The 13,803-nt window shown below is 41.6% G+C and overlaps 1 protein-coding gene across 1 annotated transcript in view; it reads right to left on the bottom strand.

Annotated features, from left to right (window-relative positions):
- Positions 1–12,407: 12,407 nt before the first annotated feature.
- The window catches only part of LOC130488506 (CD99 antigen-like), a 28,076-nt gene continuing 26,680 nt past the window's right edge, over positions 12,408–13,803 (bottom strand). The window contains 1 exon segment of the mRNA XM_056862177.1: positions 12,408–12,547. Within this exon segment, the coding sequence (XP_056718155.1) occupies positions 12,519–12,547 (29 nt within the window). The 3' untranslated portion in view covers positions 12,408–12,518.

The following is a 13,803-nucleotide window of genomic DNA, read 5'->3' as shown; positions in this document are numbered from 1 at the left end:
GGGGCAGCTGCCTGCTTGGGGCTTGGTCGGCTAATTTTTAAGTTGATAATTTTGTATGGCCCACGAATGATGTTATAAATATCCAAATGGCCCGCGGGGGATAAAAAGGTTCCCCACCCCTGCACTAGAGGAAGCAGATGATATCTGAAGACGTGACTAATAATAGGAACTGCAAACAGATCAGTAAACAGAACCTTTTTTCCTATTAAAAACAGTTCCCTAGGGAATCCCTTTATACAGTTGAAATAATTGTGTGTTACTTATATTTGTACTGTATAGCTTTGTTACAGTGAGAGTTAACCTTGACTGGTACGAGGATGCTCTGAAAAAGTTATAAACAAGCTGAGACTTGTGGGGGCCAGTTCATTTCCCCCTCTATGCTTTCCCCACACTATTTCCTCTTTTTTTTATCCTGGCAATCCCCATAAACTCTCCCCTTTCCCTGCTTCCTTCTCTCCTTCCCACCCACCCACCCACCTTGTTTAATCTGCCCTCCCAGTCTTCAGCTTTACTTATTATTTTTATCCCAATGGGGACCCAATGCAGCTTTTATCATTTTCCTCTCCTTTGCTTTATTCTCACAACAATCTTGTGAGGTAGATTAGACTGAGAGAGAGTGAGGAATGGTCACTGGTCAAGCTTCCATGGCAGAGTGGGGATTTGGATATGCATCTCCCAGATTGGGTTGCCAGCCTCCAGGTATTAGGAACAAGATAAAGTACCAAACAATGACTAGAATGCAAACACAGATTTAGTGCAAATTTCGTGCAAGTAAGACATCAGTGCAGAAAGTGGAACAATGACAAACATCACAATACAATTCTAGAATATATTGCTCCCAACGGAGTCTTCAATGAGAACGTCTAGTACTCTTTGCAATGGTCCCAAGGACTTCATATAAGAAGCAAAAAGCAGAACAGGTCAGATCGTGGTCGAAACGCAGTCCGGATTAACTTTGACGTTTTCACCACCACGAAGGCGGCTTCATCAGCAACTCTGTTCGGTATCAGGAGACAAGGCTCCTAAATAAAACTCCATCAATCCTGAGGATAACTTCCAGCTTGACAGTTTCCAGCCAGCTCTCTTCAGCAGCTCAGCCTTGAAGTAGAGTTCCTTGCCTTGCTTAGTCCAAAAGGTAATTCTTCTGGTTCTCCAGTCCTTTCTGGATAATCATGTAAACAGTGGTTCCAGCCAGCATCCAAGCTAAGCCAAGACCAAGCTCTCTCTTCGAACAGAGTTGCTGATGAAGCCGCCTTCGTGGTGGTGAAAACGTCAAAGTTAATCCGGACTGCGTTTCGACCACGATCTGACCTGTTCTGCTTTTTGCTTCTTATATGAAGTCCTTGGGACCATTGCAAAGAGTACTAGACGTTCTCATTGAAGACTCCGTTGGGAGCAATATATTCTAGAATTGTATTGTGATGTTTGTCATTGTTCCACTTTCTGCACTGATGTCTTACTTGCACGAAATTTGCACTAAATCTGTGTTTGCATTCTAGTCGTTGTTTGGTACTTTATCTTGTTCCTGATTCCCGTATAAGTACCTAGTGCCTTCTTTCTCCAGCCTCCAGGTATTAGCTGGAGATCTCCTGCTATTACAACTGATCGCCTACCGATAGAGATCAGTTCCCCTGGAGGAAATGGCTGCTTTGGCAATTGGACTCTATGGCCGTGTTGGCGAACCTATGGCACGCATGCTGGACTTGGCACACTGAGCCCTCTCTGTGGGCATGCGCGGGTAAGTTGAGCAGCTGTCGCGTCTGCCTTCCCTGGACTTCCCGCCGCCCAGCTGTTCAAAAGCATGCCAAATGCAAACTTTTACTTTTCAATAAAAAGTTGTTTGTATCATTGAAAGCTCTTATTGTGTTTTTCTTTTAGGGCAAAAGATGTTAATGTATGTGTTGTTTTTTCTAAACTAAACCCTCAGTATTCAGGTTAAATTGCCGTGTTGGCACTTTGCGATATATAAGTGTGTTTTGGGTTGCAGTTTGGGCACTCGGTCTCTAAAAGGTTTGCCATCACTGTTATACAGGCTGGAACTGCAGATATGGGGTTTGGGGTGGGTGGATAGAAATTAATCTGCTAATTCTAAAGTAAATAAACTAGAATAGCCTTTGTTTGTTGTTTGCATTTTTCTGTAATTCTGTAATCCTAGTACTAGTGCACAGTTTGTTGGTGGTGAGGTTGCCTATCTCCAGGTGGGGCCTGGTGATCTCATACAATTACAGCTGATTCCAACCAATCTCCAGACGATAGATATAAATTCCACTGGAGACAATGGCTGTTTTGGAGGGTGGACTCCAAATTGGAGCCATGAACAGACAAGGCCAGTCTTTCTACAAACCTGAGAAAAGCTCTAGCTTTGCAGAAAAATTCTGAAATCTAAAAACAACACTCTTGGGTGTTAACCCCCCCACCCCAATAATAGAAGCAGTACCTGTAGTTTTAAGAAATGATGCCCCAGTGGCTGTCGCTAGGCAACGAAAACAATATTGCCAATATTGCCTTTCCCTGCAAAAATTCTACCCAAGTTGCTGAAGTCACGTGGTAGCACGTTTTTTAGGTGAGTTGTGTGGTGGCTGCTGTCCGGTCTAGCCAAGTCTTGCAGGTTGCGTGGCGGCTGCCACTGAACCCAGGTAAGTTGTGCGGCATCAAGTTGTCTGGTAGCTGCCACTGCACCTGGGTGAGTCATACAAATTGCATGGTAGAAAGTTGCTTGTGGTTGCTGGTCAGGGCTGATGTGTCCTCCCTCTAGGGTAGGAAGCAGGAGTAGACAGCGATCAAAATAGCCCTGGAAAGGGGCCTCCCCCTGCCTTTAACTGACAGGGAAAAAAAGTCTTGTAGGCTGGCAATATTGCTGTAGCTGCCTAGCAACCCCCACAACAGCCACTGAGATCTCCTTTCTTAAAGATACAGGAACTGCTTCAAGGATGTGAAGAGGGGGCTAGCCTCAAATGTACTTAAAAAAAATAATATTTAGATTTTTCCGTGAACTCAGGGCTTTTTTCAATTTCATAGAAAGATCTGTCTTGTATGTTCATGGCTTCAGTCTCTGGTTTTAAGTGTCCACAGAAGGGATCATGTTGAGAATCATATTGATAGTTTAAATTGTTTTCTTAAGAGCAATTGTCCTGGAAATCTGGTAGGGTGGGGTTGCTTTCTAATGGCAAACCGGGAAAGCTTGAAGCACTAAAGAACAGATCATTATTCAGTTCTTCTACATAGTCAAAGGGAAACCAGAAAGGAAAGCCGTTACGCCAGTTTTAGAGAATGTGTCAGGCAGGCCCACTTAAGTGCTCCTGTTATTTTCCCTTGAAGCACTCCTCCGGAAAGCATTTTCATCTTAAACAAGAGGCTGTTCTATGCACCTGCCATTTTTAGTGGGTGCTGATAACTCACCCATTGGCCAACACAGATCTTTTTTTTAATATTTTTTTTATTTTTCTTCATTTAATATATCCATAAAAACAATATAATAACAATAATAAAGAGAGAGAGAAAATATTTTTCTAGTTTAACAATCAAATGACTTCCCCCTCTCCCTCTTCCGTCTAAAATTAAATTGTATAATCTTTTGCTAACGGGACTAATCCCAATATTATTTTAATTTGTCTGTTCTTTTCATATCCAGCATTATAAAATCAATACCTAATATAAAACTTAACCCAAAATATGAATAAGGGATTAGATCAATGAGTATCCTTTAAATGGTCCCTCCAACACAGATCTTTTGAAGAATGTTTATATAAACTATTCTTCCTGGGGTAGCAGAACTGATCAGTACCAATAGCAGGCATCTCCTCCTATGTCGATTGCAGTGTGTTCAAAGCATTTCAGTTACAAGCTCTAAATTTGGTGACCACCCTGAGGCATCAGTTCAATGGTAAAAGGAATGTTCCTTTCATCACTAAACTGATGTCTCAGACCAGAACCATAGGGCTAGTGTGACTTCAGAGAACTAGGGCAGGAACATCCCTTAGGGCGATATGGTACATGACTCAAAGACTTTGTGACTAGGGAGAAAGGATCAGGCATGCGTCCCTCAGACATTGTTAAGCATTTGCCAGAGAATGGCCTGAACAGAATATTTCAGATGCTTGAAACTATAGTGGAGTTGCAAGAGGTCTGACTTTTTGGCATCAGGTTGTTACCTACACTAAACTCGGGTCTGAATGAATTAAAGTTGTGATGACAGGAATGGAAGACAATGATGAATCTTCCAAGGCTATAGTTCTGGTTTGGCGCTATGATATCTCGTTTTAGGTTCTTAGATGGCTTTTTTTTTCATAGATTTTTAGATGGATTTAATGCCTATAAATAATATTACTTTCAAAAAGTTTTCCTAGTTGTAATATTTGACAAAACATGTGATCCAGTCAAACTTGGCAGTTTCTCATATCAAGAATTCACTAAACGACTGACAGTGTGTAGCACAAAGAAGAGTGCTTATTCAAGTCTGGCAAAGAGGGATAATCCACACAGTCTCATTAAACCTGGTATGTGGAATTTCTTGTTTGGGAAAACATACTGGGAGTTGCCTCTTTATGCAGTATTATCTTTGAGGCACCTAATTTCCAAATACACAGGCAGTCTTGTATACAGAGTAGCAAGTTTTATACCTGTTCCTTGCAAAAGTGATACACATTAGTGCATATTGGCAGTATTTTACTAGTGTTTTCCATTAAAGAACAGTAGAATTTCTTCTTGGTTTCTTTAAGTACCTGGATGTTGTTTCACCATTTTACTTATGAAATCAACGAACGCATTAAGATTCCTTTTTATCTACTGGAAAAAAAATGACAAGTATTTGGTTTCATTGTATACAGCTGGTTTCAGCCAAAACAGCAAGTAAGAAAAATAGTATTTGTAGTACTAACCCAAATCCAACAAACTACGCAAAAACTGTATAACCCATGTGAAAAAGCTGGGTAATTAAATAAAGTAGCCGGTTGTACAGAAAGCAATTCAGAACCCAATGAATGTATGGAGTACCTTTAGCAGGCTAGAGCAGACCCCCAGGGTTCCTTCTGCTTCTATACCTGGTAATGGAACAGCTGTACCGATGCCTGGAACGTACTGTCCTGGATAAGTCTCCTTTTTGTAGAACTCCAATTTTTGTTACTTATTTTACTATTTTAGAGAACAGAGCAAGGTATACACACCTACCACATTAAAATCTAACTAAAACCCACCATATTCTTTTAACTTACCTGAACTGTATTGTTTTGATTTAAAATTCAAGCTGCCCCCCCCCTCCATAAGGCTTTACTTATTTGACAAGAAGTTTGTGGATTACATTTTTTAAGAAAGCTGGAGTTGCTATTTGGAGGAAGGCAATGGCAACCCCCCCTTCCCCGCTCCTCTCTTGCCTGGAACCCATGGATGAGGTCACCATGACTTGGTTGTGTGACTCAAAGGCATCTTTCTTCTTTACTAGCTTTACGAACTGTATTTATAATGTTGTGTTTTTAGTAGCTAGCAGCCTTGGTGGCCCTGATCTGGTGGAAAAGTGGGACATACATTTTGTAAATAAATAGTAATAATAATAAATGCCAAGATTAGTCCTGGAATGCATGAACAACAGAGTATCTCTGACCATATAGAGCGCATTTCAGTACTGAGTAACATCAGCCTGCCCACACATATCTAGACAGGCTTTGTATTAAGTCTGAGTCAGCTACCTTTCATTTTAGAATTAAAACTCTGAAAACAGGAACACAATTTTTTAAAAAAAACCATTACAATAGGATTAAACGTTTTAGTTTAGCCCCGCAGCCCAACTTGAACAGTGTTCAATAGCTTCTTACCTGACGCGTGGAGCAGAAAACAACCCGCACACAAAAGGGCCACTGTTAACTTCCCCATGATCTCCTCTTCCACTCTCTCGGAGGCTTTGTCTGACAAAGGTGTTAAAGCCCTGCTGGTTCTTTCCAAAGTGTTAATTTCAATAAAACGACTAAGCAGGTAACGATATAATTTCCCATTCAACCACGTGCTACTCCCATTCTGCGTTTGTCTGAAAAATCCATATCGTCCAAACAAGAAAAGGTTTGGAAAGTCAAAATCCAGACACAAATTGCACGAGACAGGCTTTTGGCTCGGTCACAAAACACCCACATATCCACATACTCCTTATTAACCTATCAGCAAGAGGTATGTAGGTTAAGAAAAGGGGAGGGCAAAACTGCTTGTATCACAGCCAGAAAAAAACAGCCACCATCCAACCCTTCTTCCAGCTCACTTGCCTTCCCCAGCAGCCTTTCAAAATAATTATCATATGACTACCAAGTCAAGTCGGGTGTGGCATAAACTTGCTTCACATTATTGCAAAACAGATTTTTGTTTTCCACCCGTGTGATGTAAAGCTGCTTGGGAGCTATATTGTTCACATCTTTACTGGTTGGAGGCTAAGGACCTGTTGTGGAGTTTTTATTGGATTTCTGTCTGGGATTAAAAAAACCTAAGGCACAGAAAAGACAGAATGGGTGCCTAACCTTTGTGCAGACTGCTTGTCAACGACTGCCAAACTGGCCCTCCGTGGAGAGCTATAGGTGGTGCAATGCAATTTAAACCAACTTTTAAAAAATTCCAGAGTTAAATCAAATGCTTGTAAACTGTTAACTTTTCTCTAGGTCAGTAGGTTTCTGTATTAGGAGGCCTCATTAATCAGTGATACCTTTTTAAATGGAAGGTCTGAAAATGCTGCCATCTAGAGAAAGAGAAAGTAGATTTTTTTTTGTGCAATTCATGTGAGCTACTGCATTGCAAAGTGGAAAGGGAATGTTCCCTGAGTAAGCCGAGGCAGTGTCTCCTCAGGAGTTTCTTTCAACTTGAACTGATAAAGCTTCTGAGACATAAACATCTTGTAGGAGTGAATGAGACTGCACCTGAGGATGAAAAAAGTTGTATTCTGGAATAGGCCCTTTCCCCCCCCTCTCATGACCCTGTGGCATCCAACTGTAAAGCAAGGACAGTTGCCCCAGAGCTGCTGAGGGAGAAAGTTTTCCATTGTGTTAGTCTGTAGAACAAAATTTGAGTCCGGCAGCGTCTTTAAGAGGAAAAGAGGAAGACCCAACAAGAGATGGAGTGACTCAATAAAGGAAGCCACAGCCTTCAATTTGCAAGATCTGAGCAAGGCTGTCAAAGATAGGACATTTTGGAGGACTTTTATTCTTAGGGTCGCCATGAGTCGGAAGCGACTTGACGGCACTTAACACACACACACCATGGTACATCCAGAAGGTGTTATGGATTGACTCAATCAAAGAAGCCACAGCCTTCGATTTGCAAGATCTGAACAAGGCTGTCAAAGATAGGACATTTTGGAGGACTTTCATTCAAAGGGTCACCATGAGTCGGAAGCGACTTGATGGCACTTAACACACACGCAGCGTCTTTTAAGACCAACAAAACTTACACGGGTATAAGCTTTAGTGAATCAAAGCTTACTTTGTCAGATATGGAGAAAGACATTCACAAAGCAGATCAGGAACTCCACTGTTGCAATGTCTGCTTGGGCCCTGAAGGAGAGACAAGCCTTGCTTCTCATGGGGTGGTTACTGAGGTCTAACGAGACCTCTTTTCTCTCCTCACACCTTGACTGAGGGACATGACTGTGGGGTTAACCTTTATCTTGATGCAAGTATCATTGCAGACCAAGGGGCAAGGAAGGAGAGCGAGCCCGGGGGTGGGGGGAACCACACTGTCATGGGTCAGCCTGCTGAGACCTCCTCAGACAAAGAGGAAATAGAGGGAGTCAGTTTAAGAACAGAGGAACAGCCACATACAGAAGAGGTCTCAATGTGACAGCAGTCTTTCAGCTCAAGGGCTCCAGCTGTGCTTGAAACGCAGCACCAATCAGCATCGCCAGAGGGCTCAACAAAGTCTCTGGAGCAAGAGAAGACAGCTTTGATTTGAGATGCAAGAAAGACGACAGAGTGCCTGGTTGCAAGCTCAGCATAGATCACTCCCAGACAGCAGCAATGAGGCAGTGCAAGGCTGATGCATACCGCCTGGCTTGGGATTCCAGAACAGCCTAATTAACAACAGCTGGCTCTGCTATCCCAGTGAGACATGGGCCTACTCATGCAGAAAATTAGATTGGCTGTTGTGGGATCAATTAATCACCACTAACCTGTGTATTGGCCACGTATCTCTGTTGTACTTCAGATTCCTAGTATCTTGACCCCAAATCACAACTTGGGCTGCCCTCTTCTTTATTGACACTTTGGACTCTGATGGAACCATGCTTGACCTTGGACTGCCTTACTTTGTGCCTCCGGCCCTTGTTATCTGCCTGCTTCAGGACACATACATTGCCTGCCATCCAATGTTATATCATCGCCCCAGCCCGCCTGCCAAGGGGAAAACTGCAGAGTGGCAACCTGGAATCTTCACGGGCATGAGCAGGTGCATGAGTCCTCTGACACTTGGTGGTGAGATCCAGCCTGCAGCCCCCAAGCTGACCATGCAGCTGCATGGCCCCCACCCCCAAGACCCATTATAGGGGGCCCCAAAACAGGGCACATAGGCATGACCTTCCCCCAAGTGGATCTGCCCCAATTCCCAAATTGCCACAAAAGCAGGGCAAAAGCTGCTCCGGTGTAGGGTGGGCCCGGGTGTTGAGCCGGCTAAATAACTGGGGAGCAGGTCCAACCACGTGGTCACTTGCCCAACCCCCCTCTGACATGCCAAGCAGGAGCCAGCCTCCAGCCCCCGTGGCCACACACCCGTGCCGCCCAACCCTGGCACTGTTTCGGCCTATATGTCTGACTACATGCAGCTTTTCCCTTGCCCAAACTTACATGGTCACTACTGCCCAGGATGCCCACTACTTTCATCTTTTCAACCAGTTCTTCACTGTTTGTGAGAATAAAATCCAAGATAGCAGACCACCCGTTGCCCTCTTCTCTTTCTGGAAAATGAAGTTGTCAGCAAGACAAGTCAGGGATTTATTTGACCTTTCGACTTCCAACAGATATCCAGGTAATTGAAATCTCCCATGACCACGGTATCCCATTTCTTTGAGAATTTAGTAATCTGGTCTAGGGGTTTTCTACCTGGTTTGGTGGTCTATAGCAGAACCCCACCATAATATCACTATTATTTCTTACTCCTTTAATTTTACCCAGAGACTCTCGACTGAATTTCCATGCTCAGACTCATATATCTCATCACAAGTATACACATCCTTGATATATAATGCTACTCCTCCCCCTTCCTTATTTGTCTAACCCTTTTAAACAAGTTGTACCCTTCAATACTAATATTCCAATTGTGAGTGTCATCCCACCAAGTTTGAGCGATGCCTATTAGGTCATGGTCCCCTTCCCATATTCACACTTCCAAGTTTCTCATTCTTGTCTCTACACTAATGGGCAGAGCATGGGAAACATCGCAATCTATGGTTTATGAGCCCTGAGGATTTTGTTTCTGTACTTACTCATGAGGTAATGCTTCCTAACATACGTGCCACTCCCCACAAATCTTTAGTGTTCTCATCTCTAGTTATTGGCATCATACTAGGCCTCACTGTATATGCAAATCTTTTATTTAACATTCAGTATCCTAAGAATTTGAGGCTTGTTTTTTTTTGTTTTTTTTCGTCGTGTTGAACTTGCCTTCCCAGCTATAAGTACTAAAATCACGTAGTAGGCAGCATTCGGCGAATTCACAGAAACCACTAAAAAACAAAACAACCCACCACACCCATATAACTCACAAACTGCTGACTGTACTCCAAATCCTTTTCTAATACACCCAACCCAGATTGTCTACAGTTGAAGAACCCTATTACAACATTCAGACAAACAAAAAATAAGGGTTTTTAAAATATCAGTTTATTAAAAAAAGAAAACAGAAAATCACAATTCTTTCTTGATTACCAGTTCTCAGAGGTTCTCACAATCTAAAGATCCACAGCCCCACTTGAAAGTTTAACCACCCAAACAGCTATTAATCTATGAGTTGTTTTAGCACAAAACACTGTACATGAAATACTGGTGGGATGAGTGTAGACAATGTTTGTGATTAGCTTAGCGCCTGATGTCCCAACCATATGCAGGTTTATGGAAAAGTAAATCCCATTGAGTTTATATATCACCTGCCCTTCCTCCAAAGAATTCAGGGTGGCATTCATGGTCACCTTCCCCCATTATACCTTCACACCAGCCTGATGAAATAGACTAGGATGAGAGCGAGAGATTGGCTTAAGGTCATCCAGTGACTTTAAAAGCTGAGTAGGGATTCAAAGCTTGTCTCCCTAGTTGTAATACTTTAGCAAATCCTCGGCACACCTATTAGGAAATCTGCCACACTGAATTCTTAGCCACCTACACACAGGATTTCTTATAGCTTCCATGACAAAGTGTGAGTGAATGTCTTTTGGACTAATTCTGCTTCTTAACAAGGACATGGTAACAACTTCAGAATCAAGGGCACTCAAGTATTCAGTATAAAAAAAAATTAAGGCATTGCTCTTGGTTTACAAAATGAATTTCACAATTAAAAATAAAATATTGCCACTAAACAAAAGTTCTTTGCTATCAGCCAGCTTGTAAACTTTGCTTCACACTGAAATATTTTTAATGGAGTCACAACACCACAATCCTCTGCACCATTATTCTCAGGTACTAGCTCAATTTATAATGTGATTGCCAAATGGTATGTGGTTTACTGTACAGATGAGTTATTGCAAATGGGAAGAAGAAGAAAAGAATCAAGGCTTTCAACACCTTGATTCATTCCTTCTGCTTGTACTGCTGGTGTAGCCCTGACTTCTTCCTGATTATTTTTGGTTATATAGATGTTTAAAGACTTTTCCAGATTGTGGGTTCCTAAGATTTTTAACCAGTTTTTTTAAAAAAAACATTCTAAATGAATTCCATTTGTTGCATGTAGATTATTCCTATCTACTTTTAACAGAAAGTTGCCACCCAATATTGGTTTTCTCCAAAAGGATGCACATATAGAAATTCTTAATCATATTCTAGAATTTGTTCAATTTGCATTGCTTAGCTAATGCTAAATTTCAGATCACAAAAGCAGACATACTTTTAAACACGATTTCATCCAATGAAAGTAGTCCATTACATTACTCTCAGTTACCATCTCAAGGTATTCCTCCCCATTAAACAAACCAATGTGGAGCACTCGCTCACTTCATTCTGGTCAACTGCTTGCTAGTGATTACTTGTCTTAAATAGCACTTCAGGATGAGCCATATAAGGCACCTGCAACTGGGCACAGGAATTATACTTTGAACAAATAGCTAATAAAACTAAAAAGTCATGAGGATATAAAATTTGGGGGAAATACAAAATAGAGTTGGCAAGTATCTTGTGAATAATGAGGCATACCCTACAGCACAGACACAAGATGTCAGGCAGTTCCAATGAAGAACTGCATTCACCAAATGAATTTCCACATGATACAGCCTCAGGCGTAGCGGCTGCGCACGTCTTCAATTTGTTTTTAATCTGCCAATGTGTACAGCTGGGAAGGGAGAGAAAGATCTGCATTATAGAGGAGAAATATACATTTCATTCTCAATTATTATCTTTGCATTCTAAGGGCAATACCAGACAAGATTATTAAGAAAAAAATATTTTCAGAGTGGCTAGTATTAAGGCAATGTGCAATGCATATCTCCATTTCCTGTGTATTGTACAGGAAGACAAAAGTCCATGGCTTTAAAACCAGAAGGGGATTTACTGACTTCCTGAAGAGCAAATATCTAGAATTAAAAGCCTATTCCCAACATTCTATCAGCCTCTAGTGTGACCAAGAGAGAGAACCCAAGATGTAGCCATGCAAAGTTGGGTTGATTCCCAATGAGTGGGGTTTCTCTGGGCCAACAGGGACAAGGAAAAGGTTTACTTTTCATTCCCAAATGGCATTTCCAAGCATACCCATAGTAAAGCAATGCTTAGAAAAGTAAAGCAATGCACTTGAGGACACCAACATGGTAGAGAGCACTTGGGTGGGTCAGGCTTCATTGACAGAGGAGTCCTGCTTTACCAGGGGTGCAATGTGTGTCTGTGCATGGATCCTGCAGACGCACACTACATCACTAAGGAGTCCCTGCAACATATACAGTGCAATCCAATGTGACTTACTCCAGCCTAAGCTCAATGAAGTAGACTGGAATAACTCCATATAGGATTGCGTTCAATAGACTTCGCTCAATGACTTGTCTGTCAAATGATGCTAGGAGAAAAATCAAAAGACAATTCAAAATCACCTCATCTTTAACATTCTCACCACAAAATGAGAGATGAGACTTCTGGCAAAAACGTTTTAAAGCCAAGTATCAGCAACACTGTTGCTTCAGAGTTAGCCATAGATGATACAAGTATTTTGATTTATTAAAGCATCATGCTCCTTCTCAAAGAAATTTTAACACAATTATTTTAAGTCTCTTTTACAGCTCCATGTTTCGCTGTTGGCACGTTGTGGTACTTGTCAGGTGAACATGCATATTTTCCATCCAGTTTTGCTGGTCTTTTCTTTAAATTCCATTATGATTTCTCCAAAAGAGTGCGCTGAACTATGAAAGAAATAGAAATTATTAAATATAGCAATATAAATACCAGTAGAGGTATCAGAAATATACAGGATACGGTTAAAATTCCTTCAGCCTGACTCTAAACATGTTTATTTAAGTTCTGCTGAGTTCAATGAAACTTATTTCTCAGTATGCTGGGAAAAATAAAAACGTCTTGCCCTAGATGTCTGAAATCCTAGAATACCAGATAGCTAAATGGACTAGGTGAAGTTATTTGCTCTGTGGGGAACACCAGCAGAAGCTCAGATCATAGGTATCTTGCTTAATTTGGCTTTTAAGCAGAGTTATACCCAGTGCCCCTGACCTGGATGGCCCAGGCTAGCCTGATCTCGTCAGATCTCAGAAGCTAAGCAGTATTTGGATGGGAATACCAGGGTTGCTGTGCAGAGGAAGGCACTGGCAAACCACCCCTGTTAGTCTCTTGCCATGAAAACCCCAAAAGGGGTCGCCATAAGTCGGCTGCAACTTGACGGCACTTTACACACACATATACCCAGTGAGTTGGATCCCATCTAAATCCATGCAAATAAGTGCAACTTCTCCACCTCCGCCTGCCTGCTGCAACCCAAATGAGCAGTATGGGAAGAGTTAAAAAGCTGTTGCGATGGGGATGAAAACAGTGGAAATCATGCCCCTCCCTTTGTGCACACAGATTGTTTTTTATGTAATATCTCAACTGTGTCTAGGATGGCTCTGTTGAATCCCAATCATACTAAACCCAAGAATTCTTAGGCGCTGACGCTGCCCTACACTATGGAGAAGGAACAAACTAAGAAAATCCTCTTTCACCATCATCATGAACATAAATAAAAAGGAGAAATTTCTGCATTGTTCTGTCTTTTATAGGAAGCTTCTTTGTTCCATACAACAGTACGTGAGCCAAGTTAATCTTTCTTGCCTCCAGCTTCCTTTTATACAGCCTCTGTTCTGTCCAAATTCTGTTAACATTTCCCTTGTGCCAATTCTTTGTTTTATTGGTCTAATCCATGGTCCAACAATGAGGGGGATGCTGTCGGATTTCCAGCACATTCCAGTACAATGACGAGCAACTACAGTTGATACAATTTTTCCCATTTAAGCTTTTATTGTTCCAGCCCTGTAATTTTTAGATTAATTAATAACCCATATCCATCATATACATTGATATTCCATTATTTATTGCCCTAATTATTCAATACAATGTATTATTTAAGGTTTTTTTTTGTAATCTATGAATTACTGCTTACACAGGCTTTGTG

Source organism: Euleptes europaea, chromosome 16 (genome assembly GCF_029931775.1).
Source record: "Euleptes europaea isolate rEulEur1 chromosome 16, rEulEur1.hap1, whole genome shotgun sequence".
Classification (NCBI taxonomy): domain Eukaryota; kingdom Metazoa; phylum Chordata; class Lepidosauria; order Squamata; family Sphaerodactylidae; genus Euleptes; species Euleptes europaea.
Note: the sequence above shows the minus strand (reverse complement) of the source record. Positions and strands in the feature narration are given on the sequence as shown.